The following is a 19,220-nucleotide window of genomic DNA, read 5'->3' as shown; positions in this document are numbered from 1 at the left end:
TTTCCCTCAAAGAGAGGACTCATATGGGATGGCCAAACCATACAGCAGCAAAACTGGTGCAATCATCGATACTGAAGTGCGAGAATGGGTGAACAAAGCCTATGAACACACCTTACAGCTTATAGAGAAACACAAGGAGCAAGTAGCTCAAATTGCAGAGTTGCTGCTCGAAAAAGAAGTACTTCACCAGGATGACTTGCGTCAAGTCTTGGGTGAGCGACCCTTCAAAAATGCTGAGCTCAGCAATTATGATAGATTTAAACTTGGGTTTCAAGAGGACGACAAGGAGGGTGGTGGGTCTTCTTCACCTCTAGATCCTGAAGTTGTTCCAACATAGTTGAGTAAGTTTAAGTTGTTACTTATGTACATGAAAAATTGATAATCTTATTTCGTCATCATGCTGACAAAACTTGTAAGTTAACTGCAAAATAAAAAAAATAGTTGTTTCTGATTTTTCTTAAATACATGTTTTAGACAAGCCAATCCAAGTCTATTTTTCATACTGCTAATGGTCTGTGAAGTTTCTTCGATGTGATGTTTACTTTTCTCTACAAGATTAACAGCTTATGGATGACTTGCTTTCAACTGGATTTAAGAAGTGCAGAAAGAATCTATGTCAAAAGAATGTTTTTATCACCCCCATGTTCTCTTTGGACAGTAGACTTAATAACTACGGGTGTCTAACTAAGGTCTTCTTAATTGATTAACTATCTCTTTTTAGTAGATTAAAGGAGGACTTAGTCTTCTGGAAATAGTTCTTGATCGGTCATAATCGATCAATAAAAAATACCCGACTCCCTCTTGCTCTTTGCTCAATTAACTTTCACTTTATTATTTAACTACGGCACCTGTGCAATTCACAGGTGAATTGTTGAAGATAATGATGTGTCCCTTTCAATTCAATGCATAGGAAAAATAACATGTGCAAGTTCACTGGTTGATTGATAGAAATGGAACTAAGTGGTATGTCAATCCATATGAATCGAACTTGATTATGCATTTTATTGTATCTCAGTTTACAATATTTGAATATGAATCGGCATTTATTGTATTCATATGCTTTTAAAAAGTGATGTTTTCATAATTTGTCTTAGCCCAAATTTTGTGCATTATTCCGAACTGCATAACTTCAATCTTGAAGTTTGATCTCATCCCAAATTTTGCACAATATAGTTTTAGTAATTGAAGATCAACACAGTGATCAAAATTTGTTAATACCAATATAAAATCCCACTCACAACTATACCCCATTATCAGCAGCATAAACAGAAAATGGAAAACATGGTTTTAAGACATCTTGTGTGCCCTTAGGATCATATACCATCATTCCTATTTACCATTTAATATTGTTTAAATTAAAGAAAAAACAATATGTTAAATGCCTAATGTGTGTAGTGAAACTAATTGAGTCAACAGATTGTGGGTAAGTAGAAGTGTTAGCACTAAAGATTGTCATTTAGAGATCTAAACTTGTTTATCTTAGTATTGTCTTGATGTAATATATCTTAGAAAATACAAAGAAAACCTCATTTTTGTCGGAACTACTTGAAGCAATACCAAAGGTTCAGGGACATGATGGTCAAGAAATGACACTTCCTACTTATTTGTTTTCAAACAGGCAAAGCCAAAGTTAGAAAGTAATTATTATGTTATTGTTTTTTTTACGTTCACTCATGTTTGAATTCAGATTCTACAATTGTGGTATTTTCAACTATTATATCAGCTCATGATGAAGAACATAAGTACTAATAAGTAATTCAACTTAAAATATCTGAAACAAAGGGGCTAACGTGCATAAAACCTCAAAGCAAAAAGTAATTATCAAAGGAAAATGAAAACCAAATATAATAACAAAAACCAAATACTCTAAACACTAGCTACAAATCATCTTCCTAAATCCTAATCAATTTGCCATGCCAATTTGCCAAATGTGAAAGTAATATGAAAGGATTTTTCAACTCTCAATGTGGTCTAGTTAAATATATAAAAAATAAAATAAAAACTTTCAACGTGGCTGAGTAAAAAAAAAAAAAAAATCAGCATGGTCACCTAGACCCATACCACGAGAAATAATTAAGTATTAAAAAATGGTGATATAGTAGTTGTAGTTAATTTTAATTTTTTGTGAGGAGGTAGTTGTAGCTAATGTGATAATCATGGTTATTATAAAATAAAATAAAGTGTTACAATCATGCTTATTATAAAATAAAATAAAGTGTGACAATCATGCGTTTCTCACATGCAGTAGACAAGTAGTATTAATTGTCTTTTACTTCAATATTGAATTTGATGAGGATCATGTTTTTTAAATCTAAATTTGATTCCAAATCTGGTGGAAAAAATCGAGGGTGTTGATTAAGCTGATTTTTAAATAAGATCGATAAACATGAAGTTTAAATCAACTTTGAAGTTTATGAATAAATTATCCCCAACCCCGTACACTTATTACTTATTAATTATAAGAAATTTAAAATTCTAAAATAAAATTTTGTAGTACATATAACTGATTTTAATTAATTATGTTTTTCAAAAATAATTTAGAGTTTATCTTAATCAAATAATTTTATATTTGTAATAAAAAAATTAATATAATGAGGAGTGCCAAGCACCGAAAGCTCATCAGACTCGACTATAATATTATAATATTTAGTTTTGTCATGTGTCATGTGATTAAATTAATTTAAATAATTAGATAAAATAATCATATAAATTAGCTCAATTGTGACAATAACTCCTTCATCCATAAGAGATATCTGAAGATATATAAAAAATAATAAGTTAGAAGATTGAGAATATTTGAACAGAGTCAAGTTGACTAGAAGGTATTCAGTGAACTTGTGATTATAATGGTTATAGCTTGGAGAGGCTAAAGAAAAATACTCAAAGGTTGAAATAGTGGATTAAATCATCAATTATACCGAAATAAAATCACTCTCTAAAGAGATGACTAGATATAACAACAATTGTTGTAGTTAAAATATCTCTAAAAGGAAACTTTTTACGTGTTTTGAATCACTATCCTCTCTGAGAGGATGAGAGTCCAATGATAGAAATTTAAGCCTTTAAATTTGAGCTGAATAAATGAAAGAAAAAGTATAGAGAATAACACACACAACTTTTATATTGGTTCACCAAATGAAGGATACGCACAGTTCTCACACACTTGTGAGTTTTTTTACTAATGATCAAACTGATTAACCTCTCATAGAGGTTGATCACACTTTGTGTATGCTTTTGCCTCACCAAGTTTACAACTTTGTTTCTTACAAGTTCCAACTATTTTCAAGTGTAACTTCACGTAGAAATTACAAAGTGATATGAATATGATGCTTCTCTTTACTTAACACTTTCTAAAAAGATATTTCAAAGATCTAGTGTAAGACTATAGAAAGTATAAAGAGAGGACATAAATTGCTCTTGATAGCTTTAAGAATCTTGCTCTTTTTATGCAATGTTGTTGTGTGTTTGATGATGAAGAGCTCCTTGTCTTTTATAGAGATCTTGTGATGCTCTTTCCAAGTGTCAAATATTTTATGATCGTTGGGGACTTAATCAAAAAGTCCAAGGTCATTCATCATAATTACAGAATTGCCATACAGATGTCCTTGGACTGATTTAGTCCATCATCGTACAGGAGGTTTAAACCTCCTAGGAACTTGGATGTGAGCTATCCTTTTCTTTTTCCATTCTTCAAGACATGTAAAACTATATCTTTGTCTTGTCAGCTACTGTTTTTTTGTAAGTTGATGTTGGGTCATTTTCAACATATGAGAGTGATGTTGGGTCGCTTTCAATATATGAGGATGATGTTCACTGTAGATACATCTTCTAACCTCGTACAGTCCGTCCTCTAACTTCTTTGTTTAAATTGCTTTATTTATTCATTCTTTGATACTAAGTTGTCTTCTCTTTATGAATAAAAAAAATTATTTTAGTAAGGATGAATATTTTGCAACTTTGAAGGTTCATACTCTTGTATGCCTATCTTTCAGATTTGAAAACTTGAATCAAATTTTTTCTCATTTTTATCTTAATGATGAATAACCTGTTTTCTTATAAGAAATCACTCAAAAGTACAAATTAGTCATTAACCACAATCATAATCTTTTAAATAATTTTGTTATCATTAAAACTATTTGAGAGAGATTTTGTCTCAACCACAATTTGTTCTGAACTAATATAAAAATTCTTGTGTTTTTTTTCTCTCTCTATTACTCTAATATATAAGTTCTTTATGATTCAAATTTATTTTTCTACACCTGATTTATAATCGTATTTGAATGGTTTGATAAAGAACATATTTTTTAGTTAAGCGATCAATGTATTTTTTAGAAATAACGAAACACAATTCAAACCTCCTTCTTGTGTTTTCTAACACATTTTAATTTTGTCGTTTGAGGTGCAATGTTTTGTTATTTGTCTTGATGCGGCTTGATATTGTCTCCTTTGGCAGTGTTGGTTTTGTGCAGATCGACGTATTTGCTTTGATCCATTATATATCTAGTCAATGACTTGATCACCAACATTAAAGATATGTAGTTATAAGTGTTCCGACCTCTTTAATTTTATTACATTTAACATTTTGCTAGTTTATGCCATTGACTTAAGCACTATAAGTTTGTTCTCTAATTTATCATTTGTTCAATTTTAATAATATTGAATTTGTGTTGTTTTCAATGTATTATAACTATTTAAATTAATAAACATCATTTTTAATAAAAAAAAAATGGTCTGAATCATCATATAATATATATATATATATATATATATATGAAGAGATCTGTCAAAATAAATATTTATTTATATGATAGAACTTAGGTCATGTAATATTTATTAAAAAAAAAATCTTTGTGAGTAACTTTACCTAAAATTACGGTGATTAAAATTAATTTTTAATTAATTAATTTTATATTATTAATTTATAATTAAAAATAAATTAAATGTAAAATTACTTATATTTGAAATCATTTAATAAAAATGAGTATAACAATATAGCTGAGTTTAACAACCATATTTCGAGATTAAAAAAATAATACAAATCTTAACTTCAACTAAAATTTATTTTAAAAGGAAAACAATTGCAATCGAGAACACCTAAATAAATAATTTTATTAAACAGAAAAAATAATTTTATTCATAATTTGTGAATAGTACATCAATGTGATTATGGATTGAGATATTTTTATTTATATTTTGATATTAAATCTAATGATAAACAAATTAAAAACACATTAACAATACACAAATTTTTTATAAGTTAATAAGAAATAATCAAACTAAAATTTTAATCATAACAATTAACCTAATTTATTCTACTTATGACTAATAGTCAAGAATAATGCAGGATCTACAATTTTTAAGCTCATCCATCTTTAAAAAAAAATATTTGTTGGTGTTTGTTCGTATCAACTATAGATGATATCTATTATGATAAATACAACTATATTTTGACAAATCATATATGAAGTTGAAAAAATGTTAAATTTAATGATAATTTTTATAAATCTCTTATTCAAAGTACATAAAATACAAAATGAGTTTTTTTTACCTATTTGAACAATGCATAAAGACAAAAAAAAATACATTGTAACGACGAACAAAACAATAATACACTCAAACAATAAAAACAAAAACAAAACATAAAAAAACTAAAATATGTGTGAAATATCACTTATTTAAATAAAAATAAATAAAATTAAAACAATAATTTTATACCAAAAAAAATACCCCAGCTACTCTTCTAACAGAAGAAGATAAAAACTAAATTTTTTTTTCTTTTACGATCCAACAAATCAAAATTAACCATGTAAGTTTAGAATAATATTTTTTCTCAATCATGCATTAGACATAATCTATTGGACCAATGACTACTTGTTTATACTACTTCTAGTTCTTTATATAAGAAAATATTTGGTTTCAAATATATATAAAAAAAAAATCATAAGTTTCAAATTATATTAATTGATTAAATATTTTTTATATATTTATGTTTTTATTAAAAATGTAACTGATGTTCTTATTAATAAGTCCGAAAGTATCTAATCTTAAAATTATTTTAAGAAAATATGCGAAAGCCAACACATTAAATGAATCTCCTTCCTTAGTCCCTGTAGATTTTGTTTTTTCTTTTAATACATAGAATTATAGAGAATATTATATATTATGTTACTTTTATTTTAATAATTTAATGAATGTACATTATTAATATAAAATAATTTTAAATTGACATTCAATAAAATTATTTATTTTATTATACCTTACTATAAAATAAACTAAATAAAATATTTTACATCAACATTATCTTATTTTCTTTTGTTTTTTAAATTAAAAAAAAAAGGTATTCCATGTATTTATTATTTATAAGTAAAATTGAGTTGATTAGACACATGGTTGTTTCCGAGTCAGAAAGAGACGGCTTAACGAAACTTAAAAAAGTATTTTGTAATATTCTAGATGTTTTCAAGACTCAACCAATTGAAACGTCGTCGCTTTTGAGAGTTAAGAGTAGACAACGCTTCTTTTATTCCGTTCAAACGCTGTTCTATTTAAACTCTCATTCTCCATATATTCTCTACACTCTCCATTTTCCGTTAACTTCTATCTTTTTGTATTTCATTTCTGGATCTGCATCCATTGTAGTCCTTCAAATTTTGCAGAGTTAAAGTAGTGAGTGAAGTCACAATGGAAAACGGCCATAAGTTCCAGGAAGTTTCCAAGCCTAAATATGATTGTCTATTGTTTGGTAACCATTTTATAGTAATAAAACTTCTCAATTTTTCTTTCTTACGTGCTTCATTCTTCTAATTTTTTATTTTCTTTTTATTTTTTTATGATTATAGATGTTGATGATACCCTTTATCCTCTGAGTTCTGGAATATCAGCGAATACAGCAAAAAATATTGAAGGTACTCAATTTACCACATTTCTGGGATTGAATGTATGTCTTTATTCCCTATCCGTATAAATTTTTTATTCAGTTTTAGCCCTAACTTTTTATAAAAAACAAGGTTTTTATTTTTTATTTTTTTGGTGTAAAATGATGTCCACATATCATTTATCATTTTTAATAGTAACTAAAGTCAATAAAAAAGAATACTTTATAAACTTGTTGAATCCTAATTATTGTTTGGTAAATTGGTATTGAAGTCGAAGAATGAAATTACTTATTTAGTTAAGGTTGGTGTAATGTACAGAGTATATGCTTCAAAAGCTTGGAATGGAGGCTGCTACAGTTCCTGAATTGTGCTATTCATTATACAAGACTTATGGGACAACAATGGCTGGTCTTAGGGTACAATTTAATTAACCTTTCAATGAATTTTATGGAAGCACTTTTTTTTTATGCAAAGTAAGATGATTAATTAACTTGTCATTTTGTGTCTTGTCAGGCAATTGGCTATGACTTTAACTACAATGACTTCCATAGGTAATTTGTCATTGCATTTGTTTGACCTTTTATTTTTGGGTATTTGTCTATTCATTTTTGAAACCACTTAAAGTTGGCATCTAACATATTTTGTGTTGAACAGTTTTGTTCATGGGAGATTGCCATATAATTTACTGAAACCGGACCCCATTCTCAGGGGCATTTTGCTAAGTCTGCCTATTAGGAAAGTGGTAAGTTTCCGTGTTTTAGGAAAGCAATAAATGATTGAGAACAAGTCTCATCACAGAGTATGTATGTGTGATTTATATTAGTTATTTCACTTTTGCAGGTTTTTACCAATGCGGACACGGGGCATGCAATTAGGGTGCTTCAAAGGCTTGGACTGGAGGACTGTTTTGAAAGAATAATAAGCTTTGATACTCTGAATTCCGTTGACAATCCTCCTAATGACAAAGATGGCAGTGCAATTTTCGATTTCTGTAAGTACACACGCCAGCCTGATTCTGATATGGTGCTTCCAAAGACACCTGTTGTATGCAAACCCTTTGAAGATGCATTTGAAAAGGCTTTCAAGTTGGCTGACATTGACCCTCAAAGAACAGTAAGAGCGCATACATTTCCCTCTTTAATAGATTAACCCTTTGAAGAATGAATATGATTCCTTGTTAATAGTACCCCCTTTCAAGTCTTAAATTATAGGAGTACACACTTTTATTTGCAATCTTCCTTCAGTACCTTTGATAACTAATGACTTATATATTATAGTCCAAACTCCAAATACATTTTATTGTGACACATGATATTATTTATTTGCTTACTTTTTTTGTTACTCTTTTCAGTTGTTCTTTGATGACAGTCTCCGCAATTTACTGACAGCTAAACGTTTAGGCCTCCATACAGTTGCGGTAAGTGGTCCCTAATGGTTACTGATGAATGAATAAATATTTGTTGCATTTGGGTTGAACACATCTGTTTACATCAGAGTTAAAATAACTTGTACTATACGAAGTGGATTTAAATGTAATTCAAAAATTGATGCAGGTGGGTACATCTGTGCGTAGTACAGGTGTGGATCATGCATTAGCGAGTATCCATAATATCAGAGAGGCATTTCCAGAGCTATGGGAAGCCGATGAGAAGCATGAAGTTGTGAACTATAAGGTTGCAATTGAAACATCAGTAGAAGCATAGCTCAAAAGTTTACCTACTATGATTTGTTTGTGGTGTCTTTAGTATGTTGCCACCTATGTAATTGTTATTACTTATTACATTTGAAAATGAATCTTTTTATTCATAGTTCGATCTACGACACCTTGAAAACAATGCGATTTTGCACCCTATCTATCTCTTCTATTTATGTTAATAATGATTTAAACAATGCGATTTTGCACCCTATCTATCTCTTCTATTTATGATGTTAATAATGATTTCAAGGGCAGTTAATTAAATTTGTATCTCTTCTATTTATATTAAGTGCTGGACAAAAAATCCGGATGAGGTCCAACTCTAAAATTGGATCTAAATCTATTTTAAATTTGGTAAAAATAATATATTTATAATTCAGTTTATTTATGTTAATAATGATTTCAAGTGCAGTTAATTAAATCTGTATCTCTTCTATCCGGTTTATTTATTAATTGGTTTGATATCTATTTATGTTTTATATTATGATTTGGTTTTATTCATTTAACTTTCAAAAATTCTAAATCTCCAAAACTCTAAAACAATTATGATTTTGTCAGTCCATAAGTCCCAATATTTTGTTAATTTGGAGATATTTTTTCTTGAAAACTTTTTTAAATTTAATTTTTTCAAAAAAAATAAAAAAAAAAAAAACTGATTTTTTTCAGAAAAATTGTAAATCGATTTTTTTTCAAAAATTTAAAAAAATCGATATTTTTTTCTCGATTTTAAAAAATTGTAACTCCTTTTTGTCGGAAAATTTTAAGAAAAAAATTATTTCACAAAAAAAAAATTATCAAAATTTATTTAAAAAAAAAATCGAATTGTTTTATGGGTCTGTAGGCCCAACTAAGCCTACAAAATTTTAGGATTTTTTTAATTATGAAATCTTTTTACCCTCTAAAATGTGAGTTGGGACCAATAATTAGTGAACTTGTCAAATTGACAGTTCTACTTGTTACTAACAACCCATACTGTATGTTAATTAGTTAATAAATTAAGATATTTAATATTTATTGAAAAAAACTAAAATATGATAGACAAGATATTTTAAATATAATTTCTTAAATTACTGATTTTTAAAGGATGAATTTTTGTTAAAAAATTAATATGTTAAGTTGGAAATAATGTTGAGATTTATATATTGCTCAAAATTAATTTAATTATAAATATTTAAGACTAAAAATAATATATTAAATCCATTAGATATTTTAAATTTACTAAATCTTGTGGTGTCTATCTTGGTATTGGAAACAAACTTTCAAGTGTTTGTATTTTCTGCAGTTTTATTATAGTGCAGTAATTATTAAATTTGATCGACGAAACTTTCAAGTGTTTGTATTTTTTACGATTTTAGTAATAAGCAATTTATTGAACTAGTATTAAATCAAAATTGGTGGTATTAATGAAGTTAATAATAAATAATTTTAATCATAAGTTATTATTAGCAATTAAATATGTTCAATTTTAACCACAATAAAAAGCAATTGTATAGTTGATGTATATTTTTTTATTGAGCTTCAATTTGTAAAAGTAATCAATTTCTAAATATAAATAATCATTTTTTTAAGTAATCGGTTTTTAAACTATGAATAAATAATTTAAAAAAAAAATAAATATTAAAAATAATTAAATTTTAATCGATTTTAAGAAAAAATCAATTTTTAAAATTGAATTTTTTGAAATCGATTGCTTAATTAGAAACCGATTATTTAACCATAACCAATTTTAGAATTAGTTTTATAATCGATTTTAAACTATATACTAAATTTGATTATAAATCTAAATTTATATATTAGTTTTAAAATGAATATAATTTTATTTTAAAAAAAAACCAACCTTAGCCAGTCCTAGTTAATAATAATTTAGAGTACACTTAAGTTAAGCTCGTAATGCTTAAGTGCACTCTAAATCACTATCCCTAAGACTTCAATTCAGATTGTTTATTTGTTAAATGAGATAATTATAAACTTCCCAAGGCAATAATAACAATGTTATACTATAATTAAAACTAAATCATGTGAACTAAACTACACTGTATCACGTACATCAAAAAATACAACTGAAAAGTAATCTAACAATCATCAATTTATTTCTCAATGAATATTTCTTCCCAGTAAAACCTTTGAATTAAATGAGATAATTATAAACTTTCCAAGACAATGATCACAATTTTATACTATAATTAAAACTAAATCATGTCAACTAAAAAGATACAACTGAAAAGTAATCTAACAATCATCAATCTCTTAATGAATATTTTTTTCCAGTGAAAGCTTTGAATTGTGGAGGTTCTGTCTTCTCAGATGACTCTGGACTTCTCCTTTTCAAAGAAGCCTATTAACAAAAGTTTTAATAGATCATGTCAATAAACCATAGATTTAAAGTAATCAAATTTGTTGTTGCTAAAAAAGACAGCTGTAGATGTAACTCACCTTTGGCTGTGTTTGAATATTGGGGGGTGCCTTTGAATTTGACCCAAAAACAAGCTTTCCAGAAGTTCTATTGGAACTCATGGTTTTATTTTCAGTTGGTTGTTCCTTCAACAATGAAGAAGTTTTTTCAGCTGATTGTGTCGACGGTTTGCCATCCAAACGCCTTCCAGAACCATGAAATGGAGTGAACTGAGGAGTCTTACTCGCAGACTCTTCTTCAACTGAAATGCAAATAATATACTAGTCAAAATCTAATGAATTTTTCACAAAAATATTCTTGAAGCATATTCCAACAAACAATAAAAGAATCACAACCTTGTGGATTTTTCCCATCAGACAAAGGAGATGGCAAATGCTTCTCAGGTTCAATGTAATCAAGAGGTGGGGCAAAATCAACTTCACAGTCTGTTTCAATTATACTGATTGCAGTAGCAGGTTTAGTTTCAACCACATCAATGTAATATTTTTTGTTGTTATATGGAATCATTATAGTGTCACCCGTTGTTAAACATGAGTAACTCCTCAATGAAATTTCTAATCTGCAAATGATTAAAGGGGAAGAAACAAGATATTAATTGACACTATTATGATATTTAAGAAACACATAGCTTAGATATAATATTCAATTATTCATACATGGATTTTGGATCAGAAATATCCAAAAAATCTTTGGTGTGAGGCTGCAACTTTATAAACTCTCCTTTCACAAGACTTGTACTTTTCAGACACACAGTGTCTCCCTCATGTAGGAGCATATTTTCCATCATCTAATAATATATCACATGTTAGTGAATAAAAATTGTTACTCAATTAACTAAAAGGAAATAAATATGAACAAAGAAGGAAAGGAAAATAGATATACCCAATTTGGTAAGTATACAATCCCCTCATCAGAAGTGAATTCCAGGACTCCACAGTGAGTAGTTTTTTCAGCAGAAAGATTTTCCAGTTCAAATAACATTGGATATTCTATGTGCATACGTGCTGAAAGATTTTAACAGGATTAAAGTATTATTTAGCAGGAGGAGTAAAAACTTAAAATAAACAATTATTGAAACCAAACAAATATAAGCTTACCAAGGCGGTCTAGAGCAGAAGGAGGCATGATAACTGAAGGGAAAAATAATTTGCATTAGCTATCAAAATTTCACATTGTTTATTACCAAAGAATAATAAGATTATGTTAGTACACATACTTTTATCACCGTTTTCCAAATTTGGCTGCAAAAAATCAAAACTAAGAGTTAGTTTTTGAATTTTGAAGTTTTGGAGCTATGTATAACACTGTTATTTATCTTTAAATGGAAGCAAACTAGTAAAAAGTGTTTAATAAGATTGGACATACATACCCTTTGAAGAGAGGAGACAGGGCAACAACGATAAACTTGTTCAAAGATCGAGTTTCGTTCATTCCTCTGATGCCTAAGCAAATCAGTACTCCATTGTTCCTCAATCATATAATCTTCCCACTGATTCTCATTTAAATCCTTAGAAAAAATAAAAGACAATAAAGTTAATGAGACCGTTTCATTAATATTATCATTACCATAATAATAATAATAAAATCATAATAATCTCTGCAACAAAGAACAATTTTTACCAGGGCAGATATTATTAGGTTTCTATAATGTATCTAAGATGAGGAATAACACTCTTTATAAATACTATTTTTTTTATATAAATTTTTATAAAGCTCTGCCACACTTGGGTTTTTCCAATGGCAAAGATAAAAATTTTACAAGTAACATAATTAAAAAAAATATCCGGGAGAAAGAGCGTTCAACATTGTATTTTCTATTTACAAGATAACAACTCAGCATTAAAATATACTCTGAATCTATACTTTAAAATTAAATAAAAATCAACATACCATATTTGATGAGTCTATATGAAACTATAGATGATAACTGATTATCTGCATAACAAAAAAAGAAAAAAACAAATAAGCAAAAACACGATATTTTAAAACACAAGTTGATTTTTTTTAATAATAACAATAATCAAGTTTCAATGATAGAACAGAACTTTCTCCACAAAGAACCCAACGAAAACTTCCTTATCTTTTTTAAAGAAAAATAAATAAATAGTAACAGGGGTAAAACCCTCATAAAGAGTTTGACATGAACCTTTGAAGTATTGCAAAGTGAGAAAGTAAGTCCAAAGCTTTTTTGAAGAAAACTTGAGACTCAGAAAACTGTGGCTTGGAATTAAGGATGTTCCGAGTATTTATAAGTTACCTGTGACTGTGACGATTCAAAAAGGAAACGCAGTTCTGTTCATATAAACGGGCTTTATACCCAGGCCCAATATTCTATACCTTAAAAATCTCCTTTTTATTTTATTCTTAACTATATATTTAGTTGTTTTCAAAATATTTTATTTGAGTATCTTTTTTTAAAAAAAGATTTGAATAATTATATTGAGTATTAAAAAGATTTGAATAATTATATTGAGTATTAAAAAGATTTGATTAATTGTATAATTTATTCCATTATGCGCGTGGTTATATTAAGTTAGGCATGTATAATGATTAATGACAACTCAAGAGGTTAATTAAAAAGATTTGAATAATTATATCTTTATACCTTTATATACGCGGTAATTTTAACTTCAAGCTAAATCCCAACCCAAAAAAATAATTTGAAGTTAAAAAGATTTGAATAATAATATCATCTAAACCATTATTCTATATAATGATAACTGATAAGTTGATTATCTTCTAAAACTGTCAATTTCACATAAATTCATTAATTATTAATTTTATTTTACATTAAATTTGATAGTTATTAAAATTCAAAGTAAAGAAACTTTAAAGTAAAAAAGATTCTAAAATTTTGTAGATTAAGTAGAATATATAGATTCACTTTTTTAAATTGAAAACTTCATTGATTTTTTTTTCAAAATTTTTCAATAATTTTATTTTCTTTTTCGTTAAAATTTTTTATTTCAAGAAAATAATTTTTTAGTTTTTCTAATTTTTCAATAACATAAATAATTTTAAAATTTTCATTGAAAAAAATGTTTTTATACTTTTTTTAAAAAAAATAAATTTTAAATTATCCTTTAAAAAAATTATAAATTAACAATAAAATTTTATATACAAATAATTTGATAATCTATTTTTTCTAACAAATATGTCATTTTATATACAATAAAATTTCAATTTTACTCTTAATCATTCAACTTTATAACATATTATTATTATTTAAAATCTCTGTTTATTATTTCTAAAATTAAGAAAAACTGTTGTATATTTTTTATTCTATAAATACTTTCTTCTCCCCATATTTCTTAACAATTATCTTTTTTTTTTTTATTCTATAACTACTTTCTTCTCCCCATATTTCTTAACAATTATCTTCTTCCTGAATTTTAGAACATTTTTTAATTAATAGTCAATATGACAATATGTTGTATGGGGTAATAATGTAAACAACATTTGATTTAAAATATAAAAAGTCGTTAATTTGATGTATTATTTTGTCAAAACTTTAGGTTTAAAATAAATAAAAATGTCGTGAATAAAAATGATTATTTTTATAATATTTTAAATTATTTTAATATCTATACTTTTTTAAAAAGATAGTATAATTTATTTTTTTGTGAACTCAATAAATTTATCTTTTCCAATTCAATGTTTTTAATCCTTTCATATACCACTTTTTATGCTTTTTTTCTTCTTCTTTCTAATCTTGCAGTTTCCATGTGATGACAAACCAATTGACTAAACTATTTTCTAAAGATTCATATTTTATAGCATATTTTAGAAAAAGACTGATGAATTATGTATAGCATGTATAATATAATAATTTTTTATTTTAGAATTAAATAAAATTTTAGTTTCTATAAATTATTTAATTTTTATAAAAAAAACTTACACTTTTTAATCCTTACAATTTTTATAATTTATAATTTTAATTTTTACGTAAAAACTAAAATACAAAACAATTGTATATATAAGACTAAAATAATGACATTTTTTGTAAACAAATAATTAATTAAAAATTCAACAATTTTATTTTATAAAAATTAAAAATATTACTAATTTCTTACTTTATCCTCAACACCTTCGTTTTATCTTAAATTTTCTTTATATAAAAAGATATGATCCCGAAATATCGATTTGGCGCTAAAATTACAAGAATTTGTTTTATCAAAATAAAAATATAAGAAATTAAATTTAAATTGAAGAAAACTTTGAGAAACCCTAGGTTTGTAGTCGTTGAGAATATTGAGGACGGAGAGAATTTCGTTCCCGTATAAGAAAGCGGAGATAATAATTGAATTAGGGTTAAAGTTTTTAACTTCGAAATTTCAATGGCAAAACGTGAACTTTCCAGCACGTTGAAGAACTTGAAGGTATGGCAAAGAAACCGGCAATTTATTTTTTTTCGTCCTTAATATTTGAGATTGCTCTTATGGTTTTCCTAATTATTTTGATATATTAAGATGACGTGTTATAATACAAGCTAATATGGGTTTATAATGTTGTTGTTTTTAATCATAGTTCATGCAAAGGGCTTCTTTGATAGAAGAGAAAACCAATATAAAAGTTGAGGTCAAACATGGCACAAATTCTCCTACAACTAGAAAATGGTAAATAAATAAATAAAATAATAATTTCATTGCCTATGTGACAAGCCTATTTTCCTATTAAAATTTCCTATTTTCTATCTGACATAAGAGCGCTTATAGAAATAGTTCATGACATATATTTTCAGCTTATTTTCATAAACTGTTCAAGGTATGTTATGAAATTAACTTATAACTTATACGAAATGGTTTGACTTTATTTTATTTTTTATTATATAAATAATTTCTACATAAGTAGTTATATGATAATTGTTTATGCTATAAATGCATAAATATATACTAATGGTGAAGTATGTAATGCAAGAGTTCAATCTAGATGAGAAGATTGTGTTTTTGTTCTTACTCAATGGAGATAAGTTTTTTTATTTTTAAGTGGTGGCAATGCATTTTATGGTTACAAAATGTATATCAAAATTCTCCTTGCCTATTATAATTCTGCATAAAATTTATCTGTCTCCTACATTTTTATGCAGTGTGGTTTTAACAGAAGGTGATCCTCATCCAAGTGCACTTAAAGGTCGCATGTCATTTCAAAATTTTAATCCTTCTGTTGAAGTGAGTACATTCATAGATATGAGTTTCAAAGCTTTTTTCATCATTCCCTCATTTAATCTAGATCATGTTTTTTCTTCTTTTGATTCTGTTCTGAATCTCTAATGCCAAAAAGCCTTGCCTTTGTAGAAACTAAACCCCATAGAAGAAAATTTCAGCCAGGCAGCTGCGAAACCTGAAACTGCTATTTCTAGAAATGAAAGTGAAAATGCATCTTTTAGGTGGGTTCCTTTTACCTATACCTGCAGGTAGATATTTTATAATTTCCACACACCCCTTAAAAAAAACCAATGAAGTGTGAGAATATTGTTGATGGTTTTCATTTCAAATACACTTCATGGTTTTTGACTCAGATAACAGACAAGTGAAAACAAAATTTCGTTGGATTATTGCTCACTGAATTTAAATTTGATTACATTTGAATGGTTGCCAGAGAAAGTAGCACTTCAGTTGAAGGTCAAGGGTGTTCTAACTTGATCAAAGAAAATTACAAGGTTAGTGGCAGTGTTAAAAGGAAACAGAAGGAGATAATCTGTGAAACACAGTATCCTAGTAAATCACCCAAGAATGGTAAAGGTAATAGAAAATCATCCTCAAAACATTGTTTGGTCTCTGTCAAGAAACAGAGAGGAGGTGTGGTAGGTTGGAATGTTCTTAGAACAGCAAAGTGTCAAACTAAATAGGTCCAGTTCTTTGATTGTTAGTATAAATCAAGGTAGAGGGCTGGCTCTGTTTCAAGTTTCAACCCCTGGGAATTTTGGGTCTGTAATATTTTTTTCTTAGGTTCTATTAACCTTGAATTATTTTAAACTTATCAACTTTCATCATTTTTTATTTTTTGTATACTTAGCTTGAGAGTTTTGGCAGATGTAGATAGAATATTTTATGTTAATTAATTGTCTGTCAGGGTTCCATTGCTATGCATTGTTCATTGAGTCTTTTTATTTAAGTATGCAAATATAATTTTTTTGTTAATGTTTTCTAATTTTATTTATCAAGAATAAAATGTATTTTGGAAAACAACTGAAGCTTATCATTTAGAGGAAGAACCCCGACGCTGAATGCGTCAAGGAATCCCATGATGAATTTTGCTCAAAATTAAATTTTTAACTTTTTTAATATTTTTTAATTATATTTTTAATATTTTCTGTACTTTAAAAAATTATAATTAAATAATCCATTTCCAGAAAATTCCAATTTTTTGTGGGAAGTATTATTTAATTATTGAAAACGTCTCTGTAAAATTTCAAGAAAAAATTCCAAGTCTAGGTACCTCAACTCAAATTTATTTTCTAAATTTGATCAATATATTAAAAGGAAAAAAAAATTAAAATTATTTTAAGACATCCTAATTTGAGAAATCATACAATCTTCTTTCTTTCTAAACTCCCAACTAATTTTTTTTTTTCATTAAAAATATGAAATTGAGGAAGTATGTGTTGTTAAGGAAACTTTCATTGCTGGTGTGTGTATATATATATATATATATATATATATATATACACACATTTTTTTTGTGATAATGTAAATAAGTAAATGAGAGTTTACATGGAGCAAAATAAAGTTCCTTCCTAATTTTCTTTGCACAATGATATGTGTCTATAAACTAAATGTTTTCTCTTCGAGTTAAATTGGCAGCTCAGTATTACTGTATTACTATATTTTTAGGCGCGTGTTTGGTATCACCGTAGTTTTACTAAAATCCCAGTAAATCAGTGATTTTTAAAAAGCTCAATGTGATTCTGTCTGTGTTACTAAAAAATACAGTTATAGTAGATTAATCATTAGAATATGATGGTCATGGTCATCAATTCTTGAATTGACGTATGTTTCTGGAGATTTTGGAAGGAGATAGGCATGCCCTTGTGTAAGATTAAGTGTGAAATTCTCCAACCAATATGCATTGGGAAAACTATAAATATTTCACAACTGTCACACACTCATTCAACTAATCACTGTATGATAATTTATTTAAACTTTTGGACAACTTAAAGAAAACTAATGACTAATTGTACGACAATTATGATCGAATGTCTAGTTTCATTCATTTCATCTTCAGTCTGACTAATATGTGAGGAAAGTTGTATTCACACTTTACAGCCAACTAATGACTAATACACCAACAAACTAATCTGTTCTGTTCTATAGCTTTCAAAAATGTGTCATATGACACACTTGTTTTAGAAGCTTTTTGGAAAAAATATGGCCTTTGTTTCAGTTTTTTTTTTTTTCTCTAAAAAATGATTTTCATTGTATTCCGCCCTTTTATAACTTTTTTTAAAAGGGATTTTAAAAATAAAGTTTCAAATGAAAAATTAGTTTTAGTAGTTTATCATAAAATATTATTTTACATATTTTATTTATTTTGTACAATTTAAAAAAAAAATGAAATTTCAAAATTTATTAACATAAGAAACTATTTGAAAAAGTATCATAAATAATAGATACTTTTATTTAAAAAAATAATTTTTATTATGTTAAAATATCTAATAATGAATATCTACATTATTGAATATCAAAATTTTTTGTTTTTAATCCATAACATGAGTATGAAATGACTTCTATTATTTTTAAGTAGATCATAAAAGTTATTTTTAAAAATATAAAACTATTTTTTTTAAAATCTGTGACAAACAAGATCGTGTAGTAAAATTTTAGAAAATTGATAAATAGAGTGTAATTTTCCTACAATGTCAGTCCAAAAAGTTTTATACAATAAAAAAATTATAATCAATTATGTGAGTGATTTTATAAGTAATTATGATAAAAATTAAATATTATTAATTATTTAATAGTTGTTATAAATTAGAATTTGAATGATCTCAATCCAAACTTCACTCAAATTATGTCAATCATTTTTATGTTTTTAGTTTAATTTAATTTTTCAATTTTTTATTGGATTCGAAGTTTATATCATATGATTCATGTATATAAAATTTTGCACAAATCTAAAATCATTTGATATATTAATGAGATATATCAAAATTAATTTTTATTGAATAGAATTAATTTTCGTGAGTTTAAATAATATATTAAATAATTTTCAATTTATATAAATTAAACAATTAAAA

The 19,220-nt window shown here is 26.6% G+C and overlaps 4 protein-coding genes across 7 annotated transcripts in view; 3 read left to right on the top strand and 1 right to left on the bottom strand.

The window, feature by feature from the left end:
- The window catches only part of LOC101490522 (ATP-dependent zinc metalloprotease FTSH 10, mitochondrial-like), a 6,877-nt gene extending 5,784 nt beyond the window's left edge, over positions 1–1,093 (top strand). Inside the window, exons 9-11 of one of the 3 annotated variants that reach the window (XR_012163548.1) lie at positions 6–341; positions 564–689; positions 864–1,093. Coding sequence is in view for 2 of the 3 variants with exons in the window: in XM_073370002.1 (XP_073226103.1) it covers positions 6–337 (332 nt within the window). In the remaining variant the exon portion in view is untranslated. Of the gene's footprint in view, positions 1–5; positions 484–563; positions 690–863 lie in introns of those variants that run through there. The other 2 variants (XM_073370002.1, XM_073370001.1) reach the window with 2 other exon arrangements.
- Positions 1,094–6,544: 5,451 nt separating this feature from the next.
- Positions 6,545–8,727, top strand: LOC101490970 (uncharacterized protein C24B11.05-like). Its single transcript, XM_004507118.4, has 8 exons — positions 6,545–6,742; positions 6,840–6,905; positions 7,194–7,291; positions 7,389–7,426; positions 7,530–7,617; positions 7,716–7,988; positions 8,227–8,292; positions 8,429–8,727. The coding sequence occupies exons 1-8, from the start codon at positions 6,682–6,684 to the stop codon at positions 8,576–8,578; spliced, it is 840 nt and encodes a 279-aa protein (XP_004507175.1). The 5' UTR covers positions 6,545–6,681; the 3' UTR covers positions 8,579–8,727.
- A 2,005-nt stretch (positions 8,728–10,732) lies between these two features.
- On the bottom strand, positions 10,733–13,237 carry LOC101493246 (uncharacterized). Its single transcript, XM_012717699.3, has 10 exons — positions 13,131–13,237; positions 12,875–12,919; positions 12,354–12,491; positions 12,201–12,225; positions 12,082–12,114; positions 11,867–11,988; positions 11,641–11,771; positions 11,320–11,543; positions 11,005–11,225; positions 10,733–10,906 (listed from the first exon to the last, which is right to left on the bottom strand). Exons 2-10 carry the CDS (start codon positions 12,875–12,877, stop codon positions 10,811–10,813), a joined length of 993 nt encoding a protein of 330 aa, XP_012573153.1. The 5' UTR covers positions 12,878–12,919; positions 13,131–13,237; the 3' UTR covers positions 10,733–10,810.
- Positions 13,238–15,144: 1,907 nt separating this feature from the next.
- LOC101491282 (uncharacterized) lies at positions 15,145–17,063 on the top strand. Of its 2 annotated transcripts, none has more exons than XM_073369960.1 (5): positions 15,145–15,363; positions 15,512–15,600; positions 16,071–16,152; positions 16,279–16,397; positions 16,583–17,063. In XM_073369960.1, exons 1-5 carry the CDS (start codon positions 15,322–15,324, stop codon positions 16,830–16,832), a joined length of 582 nt encoding a protein of 193 aa, XP_073226061.1. In that variant the 5' UTR covers positions 15,145–15,321; the 3' UTR covers positions 16,833–17,063. The 2 variants fall into 2 exon arrangements, with proteins under 2 accessions (XP_073226061.1, XP_004507176.1); XM_004507119.4 differs by having other exon boundaries at positions 15,150–15,363; positions 16,279–16,370.
- The last annotated feature ends 2,157 nt before the right edge of the window (positions 17,064–19,220 follow it).

Source organism: Cicer arietinum, chromosome 6, assembly GCF_000331145.2.
Source record: "Cicer arietinum cultivar CDC Frontier isolate Library 1 chromosome 6, Cicar.CDCFrontier_v2.0, whole genome shotgun sequence".
Taxonomy (NCBI): Eukaryota; Viridiplantae; Streptophyta; class Magnoliopsida; order Fabales; family Fabaceae; genus Cicer; species Cicer arietinum.
The sequence above is the reverse complement of the archived record's forward strand: the minus strand, read 5'-3'. Positions and strand labels throughout refer to the sequence as shown.

Bases quoted from the DNA above. Each gene is read 5' to 3' on its own strand.
- LOC101490970 (XM_004507118.4), top strand. From the start codon at position 6,682: ATGGAAAACGGCCATAAGTTCCAGGAAGTTTCCAAGCCTAAATATGAT. The intron at 7,427-7,529 runs GTAATTTGTCAT...TGTGTTGAACAG, and splicing joins AACTACAATGACTTCCATAG to TTTTGTTCATGGGAGATTGC. The intron at 8,293-8,428 runs GTAAGTGGTCCC...AAATTGATGCAG, and splicing joins TAGGCCTCCATACAGTTGCG to GTGGGTACATCTGTGCGTAG.
- LOC101493246 (XM_012717699.3), bottom strand. The intron at 12,226-12,353 runs GTATGTATGTCC...GATTTTTTGCAG, and splicing joins CTGTCTCCTCTCTTCAAAGG to CCAAATTTGGAAAACGGTGA. The intron at 12,115-12,200 runs GTATGTGTACTA...TTTTCCCTTCAG, and splicing joins TTTGGAAAACGGTGATAAAA to TTATCATGCCTCCTTCTGCT.
- LOC101491282 (XM_073369960.1), top strand. From the start codon at position 15,322: ATGGCAAAACGTGAACTTTCCAGCACGTTGAAGAACTTGAAG. The intron at 15,364-15,511 runs GTATGGCAAAGA...TTTTAATCATAG, and splicing joins GCACGTTGAAGAACTTGAAG to TTCATGCAAAGGGCTTCTTT. The intron at 15,601-16,070 runs GTAAATAAATAA...ATTTTTATGCAG, and splicing joins TCTCCTACAACTAGAAAATG to TGTGGTTTTAACAGAAGGTG.